We start from the raw sequence: 14,956 nt of genomic DNA on the forward strand, positions 1-14,956 counted from the left end.
AGCCAATCCCCTCGGAGGGCCTGAAAAAAAAAAACCCGTCCAAATCAGGGGCAGTCAACAATCCCCATAAATCGAAGCACAGTATACATTTATTTTACAATGGCAAATCAATCTGCTTTGCCAGCATCCTGCAACTTTTATTGAACTGGGCTTCCCGCCATAGGATACGCCCCCAAACTCTCGGTAATTACATATTTGTTAATTACAAATTAATTACAAATTACGATTGCTGTTTGCAATCGTGACTGGCGCTGCAGTCCTGATATCACAAAACGGGCCTCTTCTCCGAAGGCTGCAGTAGCAGCCGCAGCAGTTTTCCCGCCCTACTGAGAGCTCACTACAATATGCTGGGCACTGCGCTAAGCGTGCCACCCTGCAAGTCCCCAGGGAGCGGCGGTGCACCCTCCGTTCCCGGCGCTCGCAGCCATTGTGGGGTGGACGTTCGCCCAGCAGCGTGCTGACACGCCCTCTCCGTGCTCCGACCCGCGGCCAGGGCAGGAGGGGGTGCTCCGTGCGTGCTCGGGGGCAGAAGCGGCTCCCGCGGGGGTGGGTTAGTCGCTGCACAGCCCGCCGGTTCCCCTCCGCTGCGGGCGCCCCACGCGCCTCCCGGCCACGCGCTCCTAGCCCCGCCCGCGTGCGGCGGACGCACGGCCGCGAGCGCGCGCCCTCCCCGCGCCCCCGCGGCGGACGCACGGCCACGAGCGCGCGTGCGCCCCTCCGAACGTCCCCGGGAGCCGCGCCAGAGCGAGCGCTGGGGCCGGGCGCGCAGGAGTGAAAAGGAGGCGGCGGCCGCGGCTGCGAGCAACAGATCCGGGAGCCGCGAGCAGACGCGTTCTGCTGTTGGTCGATTTTTTTTTTTTAACTTCAAAAATATTATTAAATTAGAAAATCTTGGATTTTTAAATGGCGCTGGCCCCGGGTCAGCGGGCGGTTTTCTTTGCTTCAAGATGGGCTTTGCCGTTTCCGTCGTGGGCACCAGTGGTGGCCTGATTGTCAGTCTTCTCCGGGCATTTTTAAGGCAAGGAGCCGAGCGCTGCATGTAGGCGAATCACGCTGCAGCGCGGTTTGGCTTTTAAAATTATTATTTGGGGCAGTGAACAGCCGATCTCGGGCACTTCGCCCTCTTTGCAGAAGAGGCTGCGAGTCGGAGGTGGGTCGCTCGGAGGGTGGAATTGTTCGCGGGTGAGCGAGCCCCGGCCCCGCGCACAGTCCAGGCGGCCCCGAGTGTGTGTCCTCACCCTGCCGGCGCCGGGAAAATGGAGGCTGTGATTGAGAAGGAATGCAGCGCGCTCGGAGGCCTCTTCCAGACCATCATCAGCGACATGAAGGTAGGACGCCGGGGGCGCGGCTGCGGTGCGGGAGGCCGCGCAGTGACCTCGCCGCGGAGCTTCGCCTCCGCCCCGGGCCGTCCGCCCGGCCCTTGCTTACGCGGTGGCCGCCGGCCACCTGCGGGAGCGCTCTGGCCGGGTGTCACCTGCTCACCCGCGGCGCCGCTCCGGGCACTGCTGGGTCACCGAGCTGGGCGGCTTCCCTGGGGGTGTCTGATGCCCCCTGCCCTCTCCGCGTTTATTGTCCCAGGGGGCGGTAACATCTCGTTTCCCTGGGGGCGCAGGGCCCCGGCCCCAAGTTTTCCATTGTCTGTCGCTGGACCGAGCGTCTGCGACCCGCGGAGGCTGGGTGCCTGGGCAGACACCTGATTCCCCCGAATACGGGGTGGGGGCACCTGGTGCGGTGGTGGGGAGGGATATAGGGGCTCTGCCCGGCCGCGGGAACTAGCCCCCACCCCCCACCCGCGTCCCCGGCCGGATAGGTTTGCCTCTCCCTCCTGGGCTTTCAGGTTCACCCTGGTTGGGGGGGGGGGGTGGTGCGGAATCTGAGCAAATTAGGTATTAATTAGGCTGTTCCATAGCTGGTGAGGGTATGCATGCCTTCCCTCAACCCTCCCCAGGGGCGCGAAGCAGAAGTTCCCAGAGTAGCCTTGCTGGGGACCTTCCTTCTGGCTGAGCCTCCTAGCCTGAAGGCAAGATTGGAGCCCCCTGAACAACTGTATTTTTACCCCCTCCGCCCCCCCCCAACACAGACTCCCGGTTTTCTCTTGGAAGGATTGTGTAGATATTGTGTGTGTGTCTGTGTGTGTCGGTGTGCGCGCGCGCGGGCACGTGTGTGTGTATTGGGGGCGGGGAACAACACCCTGGCTTTTTCCTGCAAAGGGTGGGACTGGGGATAACCTGATCCTTGGATGTGGATTTTCTGGTGCATAGAGACAGACCAGGGCCCTGTGTTACTCATCCAAAGGAAATATAACCAGCCGTGCGAGCTGCCTGGAGGTGGGAATTGGGGGCGGTGGGGGGATTTTTTTTTTCTTGTGTATTTAGGGAGCTTCTCTTTGGCTCTGGCCCAGCCCCAGTTTGCCTCAACAGATCCGGGGAGGTGGTGTTTAATTAAAAGCTCGGCTTCCAAAACGAGTAGGCAGGTTTGGAAGGCTGTGCAGCCGGTGGGTGTGGACAGCCCCTCTTCAGCCGCTGCCTGGGCGTCTGGAGGAGCTTCTGTCTGATGAAGTGTAAGGTTTGGAGAGGGTTTGGCCTGGGAGATGGACTTTGCAAAGGAATGCTCAGCTGTCATGGCCTGCTTCCCCTTTTTAGAACCAACTGCCATCTCCTCAAGGGTGAACTTTCCCAAGGTGCCTCCATCACAGTCTTGTCCATCCTTCTACAGAGGCAGTTTTTTTTTTTTGTTTGTTTGCTTGTTTCTGGTTTTTGTTTTTGTCAGAAATTGACATTCATGTAGCATTATCTTTCCCGAGACCCTGCTTGTCCAGGAATGCCTTTAATCCAGCCACTTGGAATTAGGTGGATTATTCCCTGTTCAAAGACAGCCTCTTTCATTCCCTTGCCCTCAATCCACATGGATTTATTGAAGTGCTCTTTTGAGACAAAGATTGGTGTCCCTGCCTTGGACTCTGGGGGGAGGGGGGGTCTTGTTAACTTAAATTCTATATGCCTTATAATCAAAGATTTAGTTTGAGGCACGTGTGTATTTTGATCACCAGGGGAAGAATTTGAGATGGGTTGGTAAAGCTGTGGGTGTTTTTTGGGGGGAAGAGAAATGCATGTTTCCTAGTCCTTCAGTAGTAACAAGGACCCAGTGACCTAAAAGTTCTGCCCACTGCAGTCCCAGCGTGTTCACATCTTGAGTTTTTTTTCTCTCTTTGTTCCTTAATACATAATCTGTCCAGTCTTGGTTCTTTGTATTTATTGGCTTCAACCCTGAGCCATTCAAAAGGTAGCTCACCACAGGATGGGCCCCCTGTTTTCCACCTGCTTCCCATGGCTGCCTTTAGCATTCTGGCCAGAGGGATTTGTGGGTGCTAAGGTGGCATGCTTTTCCCTCTGCAAGATTCCAGTTAAAAATAAAGATTTATTTAATGCCCCTTCGGGGCTGGATCTATAGTTTGTGGTTCCTGACTTTTTTCTCTTTGAATTTAGTAGGGTTTGTTCAGCATCCTGGGGGAAGGCATTTATTTTAAGGTTGTTTGTTTTGTTTTGGCAAAGATTGTAAAAGCAAGCTTGAGTTGAAGACTAAAACTTGCCTTGGGGTCTGCAGAATTCCAGACTTTTTGGGAGTAGAGATAAGGAAAAAGAGAGGAGTTGACTTATTTCCAAGATTGTTTATGCATAAGATAATTGTTGAATATTTTCATGGAGTTTTCTTCTTAAAAGACTTTATGGATAGGATGGGAGTGACATTTTAAAAAGGAATTAAAACATTTGGGCACATAGGATAAGCAACGTGTAGTATGCATAATGCTTGAAGTCACCAGCAATTAAAGTCAGTCTTTCATATCTGAAATCCGGTGGCTTTCTAATGACCTGTTTATCCTTGTTTTCCTCTTTTTTGAACTGCCATGATGGGTTTCTAATGTCTTTGGTCCCCTTTCTCTTTGCTTTGAAGGACAAGTGTATATGTTGGAAACCCATTTGGAATCCCATCTTGAGAAAATTTTTAGGTTATTTTCCCAGAAGGAATGTTACACTGGGGTGAGGAAAGGGTAAGGAATTTTTTTTTTTTTTTTTTAAGCAGCATTTGATTCTCCAAAATGTACAGCAACACAGGAAGGGAGTCAATTTCCTCTTTGGAGGAGAGGAAAAAAAAAAACAACAACAACAAAAAATGGAATAATTTCAAGGCCTAACACCATATATCTTCTAAAACCAAAAAAAAAACCCTCAAGACATTGAGAAGCTAGAGAGGAAACTTTCTCCTTTTTTCTAATGATCCTTCATCTGGCTCAATCCTCAGTGTTTTATCCTTTTCAGGGGAAGGGTGCGGAAGTAACCCTCACTCGTCTTCCATCGGGATCCAGCAGCAGCTGTTAAATAACTTATTGATTCCTTGACGAGAGGAAACCTTGTGTTTTTTTTTCCTCCTGTCTTCCACCCCACTGTGGAGGTGGTCACTAATGATGGTGGTGTGCAAAATCGCTTACTGGCTGCCTTTCCGCCCGTCCACATAAATCAAGTTGTCTGATGTGAGCTGGTCCCAAAGGAAAGGGGAGAGGAGATTCATGTGCCTGGAGGCAAGGGCTTGTTGCTCATATATCTGGGGGAACTATAGCATGGAAGTGACTCTATGGAAGGCCAGTTGACTGGCTTCTGATGCTTGACAACATTTAGACATTAAAGAGGGTCTAGAATCTTTTTTGTAGTTTCTAGCCAAATGCCAAGAAAAACAGGCTACGTACAACAAATAGCAGATATGAGCCATTACTTATTTATTGAGCTATAACTGACATTTGACATTATATTAGTTTAAGGTATACAACATAGGGATTTGATGCTGTGGTAGTTTAAAAAAAAAAAATATATATATATATATATATATTTTTTTTTTATTTAGGTAATTGAACCAGCCATAGAATTTGGTGGTGTTTTGGGTGCTTTTAAGACCAGGAGATTGGCCAAACTCGAGGGCAGGTCACTTTGTGGCTATCTTGCTTCTTTTATTTATTTATTTATTTATTTTTTTTTTTTTTTTAAATTTTTTTTTTCAACGTTTATTTATTTTTGGGACAGAGAGAGACAGAGCATGAATGGGCGAGGGGCAGAGAGAAAGGGAGACACAGAATCGGAAACAGGCTCCAGGCTCTGAGCCATCAGCCCAGAGCCCAACGCGGGGCTCGAACTCACGGACCGTGAGATCGTGACCTGGTTGAAGTCGGACGCTTAACCGACTGCGCCACCCAGGCGCCCCATCTTGCTTCTTTTAATAATTAACTTAGTTGTGTGTGTGTGTGTGTGTGTGTGTGTGTGTGTTTTAAAGTTGGATCCTAAAACCAAATATTTTCCTCAGCTTTGTTGCTCAAGAATCAGTTTGTCGGGAGCTGAATTGGGCCTGGTGCAGGGAGAACTTTGTACTAGGTTCGAGAGTGTGTTGGGGGTTATGTAATGAGACTGGGGGGTGAAGAACACCCGACCACACCTTGAATTCCCTACCCTACGTCCCCCTGTGGACAGGGGTGTCCTGTTACCAGCACCTGCACCGAGCAGAATAGGGGCCTTGTTCAGTTCCTCTCCACTGCCCCCCCACCTCTGTTTGTACCAGTATCCTCTCTCCTAGGTCCTGCCTTAAAATTAGAGCTGCTAAAGGAGCTTCTTGAATTCCATGGAAATCTTTTGTGGTTCGAAGGCATGACATGGTATTTTCCCTTACTTATCATAGATCAAGAATGCGGGTATTAGGTCCAGCACTGGATAATGATTTCAGGGTTGTTTTCCCCCCACCCTGCCGCTTTGGCTTCAGGGTTCCTGTCAGACAAGAGGCTCCCTTCCTTGGTGTTTATCGAGGGCCTGCTATGTGGAAGGCCTTTTGCTGGGCAGCGAGGAGCCAGAGAGCCACTGAGGCAGGTCCTTGGAGAGCAGCTTGTCCTGTGGGTCATGAGTAGATAACGTGAGTGTAATACGGTGGCCACGAAGGAAGGGCATCAGTCAGTCCTTGAAGGACTTGCCTTTGACTCTTCAAAAAAAATAATAATAATAAAAATATTTTCTCTAGGAAGATACTGAAAACCCAGCCAAGGCCTCTAAGAGCAGCCAGGTGCTCTGAAGGGAGGCTGGCTTCCTTGTAAATGGTGACACACAAAAGCAGGACAAGCAAAACCCTTGTAAAGTACAGATGGGCCTCATGTTGGCTTTTCTCTTCACAAATGGCTGTGTTTGCCCAGGATTTTACAGCTTCCTCAGTTTGGGCCTGTGAGAGAAGGTGAAGTGAAGATATCATAAAATCTGCAGCAGGAAACCGCCCAGAATGGGTGGCTGTTCAAAGATTTAGGGCCTGTTCTATCTGGATCAATCTGTTTGGTTTTTTAGGTGCAGATCTCATCCAGATTTAGAAAGAAGTCTTGTTTGTTTGTTTGTTTTGGTTTTGGTTTTTTTTGGTCTTAGCTTGGATGTTTCTCTGGGAAAATCCCTTATACATCATATTTCGCCAAATTGTTTAGAACTTGTTGCTTGATGCTGTGAACCTTTATGTTCTGAATTTCTGCAGTTAGCGATGCCCTGAACAAAGAGAGAAGGTCAATCCTAGGTCATGGTTTGAATGGAAGATGAGCTGAGTTTGAATTTTGCCCGGTTCAGCTATCAGTCAGTTCTTATGAGAGTAACTCATAATTCTATAGTATTTATTGAGCATCAGCAAGGTTGCAAAGTTGATGCTATGATTCAGCAAGTAAAGATACAGAATTCCCAGTTAAATCTGAATTTCAGGTAAACAGTCAGCAACTTTTTAGTGGAAGTATGTCCTGTGCAAACTCTGTCTTCTCAGCTACTGACTGACCTCTTGTGCATTGAAATGCTCTTTTGAAGCCAGGAGAAGGGAAAAAGCTAAAATGATATCTGGCAATATGGCCAGTTCATTTGAGGTTGTTAAAATGTTTGGAGGATGAAAAGGTTGAAACTATCGATCTATTAGATGCTTTATCTGTAATTTTCATCTAGGCTTTTCCAGTCTTCCCGGGGATGGGTGAGAGCTGGCAAGATTCCTTCTGCAGGAGACCGTTTAGGTGTTCAAATTGGGTATGGAAAAATGAGATCATTCCAAGTTCACCATTACTTCTCGGAACTGCCTTCAGGACACTTTCCCCTGAAACCCACACCTCCGCAAAAACAAAGGAATACTTCTCCCCTAACCAAACGAAAGCCAAAGGCAGATTTAGCTGCCTAGGACATCGGACAAGAAGTATCTGGGGCTCCTTAGAGGGAACTGACGGATGCCTTAAGCAGTTTAACTCCGATTTGCAGATTGTACTGCTGATACGGCTTTATTAAGTAGCAAACCAGAGAGGCAAGTGGAGTAAATTAATTGGCTGAGCGTTGAGGAAGCCTGTTGTATTTGATTGCCCAGGTTCTCCCTTGAATTAGTTGGAGATTGCGGAAGGTTTCCTCTGAGTATCTGAAACACAGACACACACAACCCCCCAAAAGCAAAACTAAACCCACCCAGCTTAGATTCCAGACCAGCCCACCCATTGGCAGTGTTTCCCTTCTCTTAGCCCAAGGAGGACCTTGGCATGGGGCTGTGTCGTCTCAGCTGCTTCCTTTTTTTACGATGCTCTCACACGCCACCTGGTACACGGTAGGTGCTGAGTGTTCGTTGCATATGGTGAACGTGGAGCAGGAAGGGACTTGTGAGAGGCTGCTATGTGCCAGGCATTGTGCTGAGTGCTTGGTGGGCATGGATTCTTGCTATCCTCACATCAACCCCACTTTACAGATGGGAAAACTGAGGCTTGAAGAGAGGCAGTGGCTTACCTAAGGCCGTGGTGAGGTGGATTGGTCTTCAGACCTTGACCCATTTGATCCTAAAGCTGGAGCTCTTTAGAATGTGCTGAAGGTAGGGGGGGGGGGGTTGGATTTATTGCTAGAGGACAGCATACAGAACACTTTCCTGAGTACTACAGGAGGCTCGAGGAAGGAATCAGGGTCCTATCTCTGTGCCTCTAGCCCAGAGCCAACCTGGAGGTGTGAACTTGAGCTCAGATGGTGTGAGGACTGCTGTAGGGCTGGCCGCTCCCATCTGGCTGTCACTTTTGTGGAAGTCATTTAATTTATGATCTATTGATATGTTGTGGCTTCCTTCCCTCTCCCACTCACCAGTCTTCTCTAACAGACAACCTGGCATTCTCCTTTCCTTTTCTGGGTGTGCAGAGGGGAAAGAAGCCTTTGGGCCAGGCTCTGGCCTGTCACCCTTGGCTCCTGTCCTTGTCCTCATGCAAAGTGTCTGCAGTCTTCTTCTCCATAACTGGCCAGAGGGCCATGTTTATATGTACAGGGAACCCATCGGTCCCTGAGACTGGACGACTATACAAGCCTGGCAACCCTTTCTAATTACAGGAGTTAAATAAGTTCACCCAAAGTTCAAATGAGGCCTCAAAAAGAACTCCTTACCTTGAACTCATTTTGTGTCCAGCCCTGGAACTTCCTTGTAAAAGAGCTTTCTGTATTTAATTATGTCCCGGTAGCCCTCTGGTTTGGTTGAGTCTGTAGAGCCATTTCAGGTCTGTGTTTGGAGAAGTTGATGGGATCGCCAAAAAAAAAAACTCCTTCCTGTGCTGATTCTTGGCATATACAGCCTTGGTCGTAGTTTCTAAGTGGTTTTTCTTTTCCTGTCTAGTTTAAGTGGGTGAAAAAAAAAAAAATCAATTGAGTGCCTTTGAGCTGTGTGTCTTTTTATTTGCTTTCTTCTCCTTGAAGAATTTGGGCAGCAGTAAAATCTGAGTTTGCTCAGCATCAGTGGCCTCCCGAGTCCTGGAGGTGGACGGCAGGCTTTGCCTGGAACTCCCTTCCCTGCCACCCCCTCCCCCCACCACAGGACGGGTCTCTAGGGGGGCTGGAGGATTGGGTCTGTCCAGAGAAGGAGGTTCTGGGCAGGTGTGCCCCTTTTGGTAGAATGGGCCTGGTTACAGGCATAAGAGCATTGGATTCCCTGCCAGCCTTACCACACGGATACCTGGACCCTATTTCCTGGAAGCTGTTATTCAGTACTCCTGGGGTACATCTTGGACATTCAGGTTTTTTTGTAAAGTACCCCCAGGTAATTCTAATGTGTAGTCAGGCTTGAGAACCACTGAGTTACAAACAGTTTCAGCATCCTTAAAAGTATTTTTCTCAACCTTACCGAAGTCTGAGTAAAAGTATGTTTAGACGTTTGCACGACAACGTGAATATACTTAACACTATTGAACTGGACACTTAAGAGTGGCCAAGAGGGTAGATTGTATGTTATATGTATTTTGCCATGATTAAAAATAAAAATAGGGGCACCTGGGTGGTTCAGTTGGCTAAGCTTCTGACTTCGGCTCAGGTTATGATCTCACAGTTTGTGGGTTCGAGCCCTGCGTCGGGCTCTGTGCTGACAGCTCAGAGCTTGGATCCTGCTTGGGATTCTGTGTCTCCCTCTCTCTCTGCCCCTCTCCCGCTTGTGCCCTGGCTGTCTCTCAAAAGTAAATAAACATTAAAAAAATAATAAAATAAAAAAACAAAAATTTATGGTGAAACAACATTAAAGTGAATAATTGAAATAGAAAAATAGAAAAAGCATCTTTAGCATTATTAACAATTTTAAATATACAGTAGCCCTGTCCAAAATAATTTTCTTTTTTTTTTTAAATGTTTATTTTTGAGAGGGGGCGAAGGGGCAGAGAGAGAGAGAGGGACAGAGGATCCAAAGCATGCTCCGTGCTGACAGCAGAGAGCCCGATGTGGGGCTCGAACTCATGAACTGTGAGATCATGACTTGAGCCAAAGTTGGATGCTTAACCGACTGAGCCACCCAGGTGCCCCTCCAATATGATTTTCTACAATAATGGAAATTGTCAAATGTTAGCCAGTAGCACATCTGACTGTTGAGCACTTGAAGTATGTATGTGACCTAGGAACTGATTTTTAAGTTTTACTCAGTTTCAATTTTTTCAAAATGCCCTATGTGGCTAACAACTACCATATTGGACAGTACAGATCTTTATATAACATACCGTCTAAGTAAAAATAGTGAGCTTCCTGCACACCTCTGTTTCCTTCTGGCTCCTTCATTGCCTCTAAAGCCCTCCTGAAGAAATTCTAGAGCTACTGTTGACCTTAGAGTCAAAGAGATCTGGTTTTCACTCCTGTGGGCAATTTGCTTAATCTCTCAGCCTCCTTTTCCTCTTCTGTAAGTGGGTCTAAGAAAGTACCCAGCTTAGACGACTCCGAAATGAGACCTTGCTTGTGAAGCACTCCACACTGTGCCCTGTGTGCTGGCCCTCGAATGTTCGCTGCTGTTACTCTCCAGCTTACAGATGTGAAAATGGACATTCCCAACTCTTTAAATCAGTATAGTAATTCTCTCTACCTCACTTCTTAGGGCAAATGCTACCCCACCCTTGACCTGGCTGTTATTTAGAATTTGCAGTGAAGTTGCAAGAGGTGGAGTTTTTTGGTTTTTTTTTTTTTTTCATGCTAAGTAAATGACTCCTGAGTTCATTTATAACCTCATCTGCCTCAGCTGAGCCTATTTGCAGTTCTCTATTTGCAAACTCACTGTATATCAAGGGAGGGGAGGGCTGGGTGCCTGGCTGAGGTCCTCAGGGCATTTAATGCTTATATTAAAAAAAAAAAAAAAAAGTCTTGGCCGAGATGTGATATTAAGGGGAGAGGAGTTGCTTCATAAGGCCCATCTTTTTCTGTCTTCATTGTTTGAATTCTCGCTTCTTTTTCTGGAATGACCACCCGAAAAGTGGCCTCATTTGCCTCTAGCCTGCCCTGTAGCAGCAGCTTTGCACTGATCTTCTGTTCCTTTCTAGGACTTGGCCATATTGGGGTTCTTCCTACCTGCTGAATGGGGCTCACCTGCCTTAGCCTGGATTCAAGGACGCCTGCAGTTTGGCCCTAGTCCAGTGCTCTGCTGCAGGCTGAGTGCTCCCCATCCTGGAGTCCCTGGCTTCTTGGAGCACATCCCATGCCTCTCACGCTTGCCATTTGTCCTGCTTGCACAGTGCAATGCAGACTCTCTCTATTGTTGTCTGTTGAAATCTTTCTCATCCTTCAAGGCCCCGCTACAAAGTTATCTCCTTTCTGGGCCCTCTTTTTTCCACCAAGCCAGATAGCCTTAGGCATTCTTCACATTCTGTGTTGATTCCATCTAGTATTTGTGGCATTCTACCTTAAGCGGTTGCCCTTGGGCTTTGAAGCCTGGCTCTGCCACTTCGTAGCTAAATTACTCTGGGCAAGTTGCTCAACCTCCCTGAGACTTGATTTTCGTATCTGTGAAATGGGGGAAATAATACTTCCCTCTTAAAGTTGTAGAGGTTTACATGAGAAAGTATATGGAAAGGGCATAGCATGAAATAAATGCTAAACAAAATGCTCTTGTGTAGCTCTTGTCTGAGCTACCCTGGTAGTTTCTAGTGGAGTATCCTGCCAATAACAGGATGAGATGTTTCAGAAAATCCAAGAAACCTGTATCTCCACTTTGATATGCAATAGAGACAATATATGCTTTTCAGTTCTCAACATAACGAGTAATTTGAGAGAACACGGTACATGTATTCAACAGATATCATGATGTGGCTGTTACGTGCCAGGCGCTGCTGGGGGCAGAGATACACCTGTGAACAAGACAGATAAAGTCCTTGCCCTAAAGCTGTTTTGTCTAGAAGAGGAGCAGACAAACAGCAGGATCTTGGGGAGGGCCTCTGATTTTCATTTGGAGCCAGAGGACAGGGTCAGGGAAGGCTTTGGTACAAGTGACACCTAAACTGAGAACTATGTTTTATTCTGCTATTTAATAAGCCTTTATGTGGCACAACCAGGCACTATTCTAGTGCTTTACAGATAGACTCTTACTCCTCCCAGCAACCCAGGTACTTCCTGTATATCCACAGTGAGGTGGTTACTGCTATAACTCCCATTTTACAGATGGAGAAAGTGAGGTGCAGAGAGGTTAAACCGTTTGCCCACCTCATACAGCTAGGGTGAGGTAAGGCTGGGATTTGAACCCATGCAGTCCCAGGGTCTGTGCTCGTCTACCAGTCTACCACCGTGGGCTCTCACAGCATTCTCAAATGTTTGAGAATTTCCTTTTCAGATTCTGTAATGGGTGTGTTTCATTGATGTCTTTGTTGATTGCCCTATCTATGCCTTTAGGACTCACGAGGAACCAGATGAAGCATAACAATCTAGGCTCTTCTCTGAAGTGCCTCAAGTTGCTCCAGGGGCCTCTCTCTATTTAAAGCAGAGTTTGACCCAGCCAACGTGATATTGTTGGGTGGTTGACTCACCCCACGGGTGCCTCTGATTTGTCAGTAGACGGAAGTAGGTGGGGGGCAGGCAGGGTGTGAGACCTAAGGCTCTGATGCAGCCGTCGAAGGTGACAACCACAGGACACACGTTTGTTCTACTGAGGAACCCCCCCCTCCATCGGGGTCGTCCCAGTAACGGCTCTGCACCCCACATGACTGAGTGCAAAACAGGAAGGGGGGATATTTGCAGTAGGAGGCTGGAAATGCTTCGAGATTAGTTTCCAGGGAGACCTCAGCTTCACTTCTGAGGCCTGGCTTGCTTGAGCCCGGCTCCTGCAGCTGAGCACGGAGTCATTAAGGAAGTCTTTGAGTTTGGTTTAATGGTTGTGCTTTGTTTTGAAGTGATTGTTTACTGAACCTTCAAAGCCAGCTCTCCAGCAGGATGTGATCTCGGGCCTGAATAATTGGATGAGGCACCCCAATAGGAAGCAAGTAGCGGGGAGCAGAGCCAGGACTAGCTAGCTGGTGGCCAAGCCTTTGGCATCTGAGCGCTCTGAGGCTCCGCAAACTGCTGCTGGAGGGACTGAGGTCGTCTTGCAGCCAGGAGTCGACCTGAAGCAAGGGTCCCTTGGAACCTGGCCTCTTTGATGTTGTGCTGGCCTTAATTAGGGACACCCTAATTAAGTCACTAAGGAGGAAGCTTATTTCTAAAAAAAAAAAAAAAAATTTAGCAAATGTTTTGAGAGCATTTCATGAGGGATTACTTCTCAAAGATTATGCAAGCAATATAAGGTTAATGGAAGAAAAACTAAGAAATTTCAGTTAAGTAAAAAATAGAACTCGCCATAACCACTTGATTACAAAGTGGGTTATGTACGCATGTTTTAGACAAAGGTTCACGTGGCCTACGCTGTGCCAGAAATTTCTTTTTTCACTTAGCTTTGCACTTACGCTGTCTTTCCGTGTCTGTAATTATGAGCCATGTCAGTTTTAATGTTGTGTGGTGTTCCACTGTTTTGTTTGTGTAACAGTTGATTTATTCAATTGACCTGTATCTGAGGGCTGACTGTATGCCAAGTTCTGTGTTAAGTGCTGGGGACACAGCAGTAAATAACATGGACACAAGTCCCTGTCTCTTGGACATTCTAGGGGAGGGGGGACAGACAAGCTGAATAAGTTAGTCCTTTTGTATATTAGAATGGGGAAATATAGAGCAGGGGCGATGTTGTTGTTTTTAAATTAGGTGGCTAGGGAAGGTCTCACGGAAAGGGTGACCTTTGAGCCACACCGTATGACGTACGTGGCTATCCGAGGAAGAATGTTCCAGGTCAGGGGGAGAGTGTGCAAAGGCTTTGAGATGGGTGCCAGTTCCATGTGTTCCGTACGGATTCGTGTTTAGGCTGTGCCTGGTTTTTCACTAATTATAAGCAACACTGCAGTGAGTATATCCTTGAAGCTAGACGTTGATTTACATTGACAGTTTCCCCTGAAGGATTTAGCCTGGGTCAAAGGTACGTACTTTTCAAGGCTTTTCAAACGCATTGCCCAATGCCTTTCAGAAAGCGCATATCAGTTCACATTCCCATGTGTGGGTGCTCATCACCAGGGATTATTTCTCAAGGAGCTAGACTTGAATATTGGGACTGAGAAGTTGCTGAGGCCATAGCTTGCAAGGCCTCAGAGGGACTGGGCGTCTTATCTGGGGTGGTGATTCTCAAATCTTGCTGTGTGTGATTGTAGCGAGAAAGTAGGAATCTCCCCTGGGGAATGTGTTAAATGCAAGTGTCTGGGCCCCCTCCCCAGAGATTTTGGTTCTGTAGCCCCAGGTGGGGCTCAGACATCTGTAGTTTCAGCAAACATTCCTGGTGAGTCTCTGGTAGGTTGTGATTATACCAGTGGGGGGTGGTTCATGGGCCACCCTGAGCTACCTACCAAGAGCCTCCTGTGCCACCCATGAAGCTCTCCTGCTCCCCTCTCCCGTGCCCCCAAATTACACTTCCCTGGAAAGTATTCCAGGTGACCAAAATGACGCCCAAGCCTAAATGTAGCATGATCTCCTGTATTTCCTTTCCTTTGTTGTTTCTCTTTTTAAAAGTTCGTGTATTTATTTTGAGAGAAAGAGAGAGCAGGGGAGGAGCAGCTAGAGAGGGAGAGAGAGAATCCCAAGCGGGCTCTGTTGTCATCGCAGAGCCCAAAATGGGGCTCTATCTCATGAACTGCAAGATCATGACCTGAGCTGAAATCAAGAGTGGGACGCTTAACCGACTGAGCCACCCGGGCGCCCCCTTTGCTAATTGTTTCTTTTGCAGGGAAAATTTTCTCCCTTCTTTATTTCCTTCCTCTTTGCCAGGGAAACTCCCCTTTGTCCTTAAAGACCTAGGTGAGGCAGTACCCACCTCTGGAAGCTTGCATCAACCCCACCTCCTAGTGCTTTATATTTGGAGTATTGTGCCCTCTGACTGGTGGCTCACACATCAGCGTTCCTACTAGCTAGAGTTCCTCAACGCTTTGATTCCTAATCTCTGTGTGGCCTGTACCCCACTCTGTGCCTGTGTATAGTAGGTGCTCATTAAATGTCTGAGTTAGGGTGGCTGGCATTGTACGTTGACTCCTGAAAATAGCAGTCACTGGGATTTATTGAGTTCTAAGTGCTGGTCACCATTCTAAGCACTTGCATTATTTCCC

At 47.7% G+C, this 14,956-nt stretch overlaps 1 protein-coding gene across 5 annotated transcripts in view; it reads left to right on the plus strand.

Moving 5' to 3' along the window:
• The first annotated feature begins 1,194 nt into the window (after positions 1 to 1,194).
• The window catches only part of MTSS1 (MTSS I-BAR domain containing 1), a 163,324-nt gene continuing 149,562 nt past the window's right edge, over positions 1,195 to 14,956 (plus strand). For all 5 annotated transcript variants that reach the window (XM_086695052.1, XM_086695053.1, XM_086695055.1 and 2 more), the window contains exon 1: positions 1,195 to 1,328. In XM_086695052.1, the coding sequence (XP_086551178.1) occupies positions 1,257 to 1,328 (72 nt within the window). In that variant the 5' untranslated portion in view covers positions 1,195 to 1,256. The remainder of the gene's footprint in view (positions 1,329 to 14,956) is intronic.

Source organism: Puma concolor, chromosome F2 (assembly GCF_028749965.1).
Source record: "Puma concolor isolate L17-30 chromosome F2, mPumCon1.1.hap2, whole genome shotgun sequence".
NCBI classification, from domain to species: domain Eukaryota; kingdom Metazoa; phylum Chordata; class Mammalia; order Carnivora; family Felidae; genus Puma; species Puma concolor.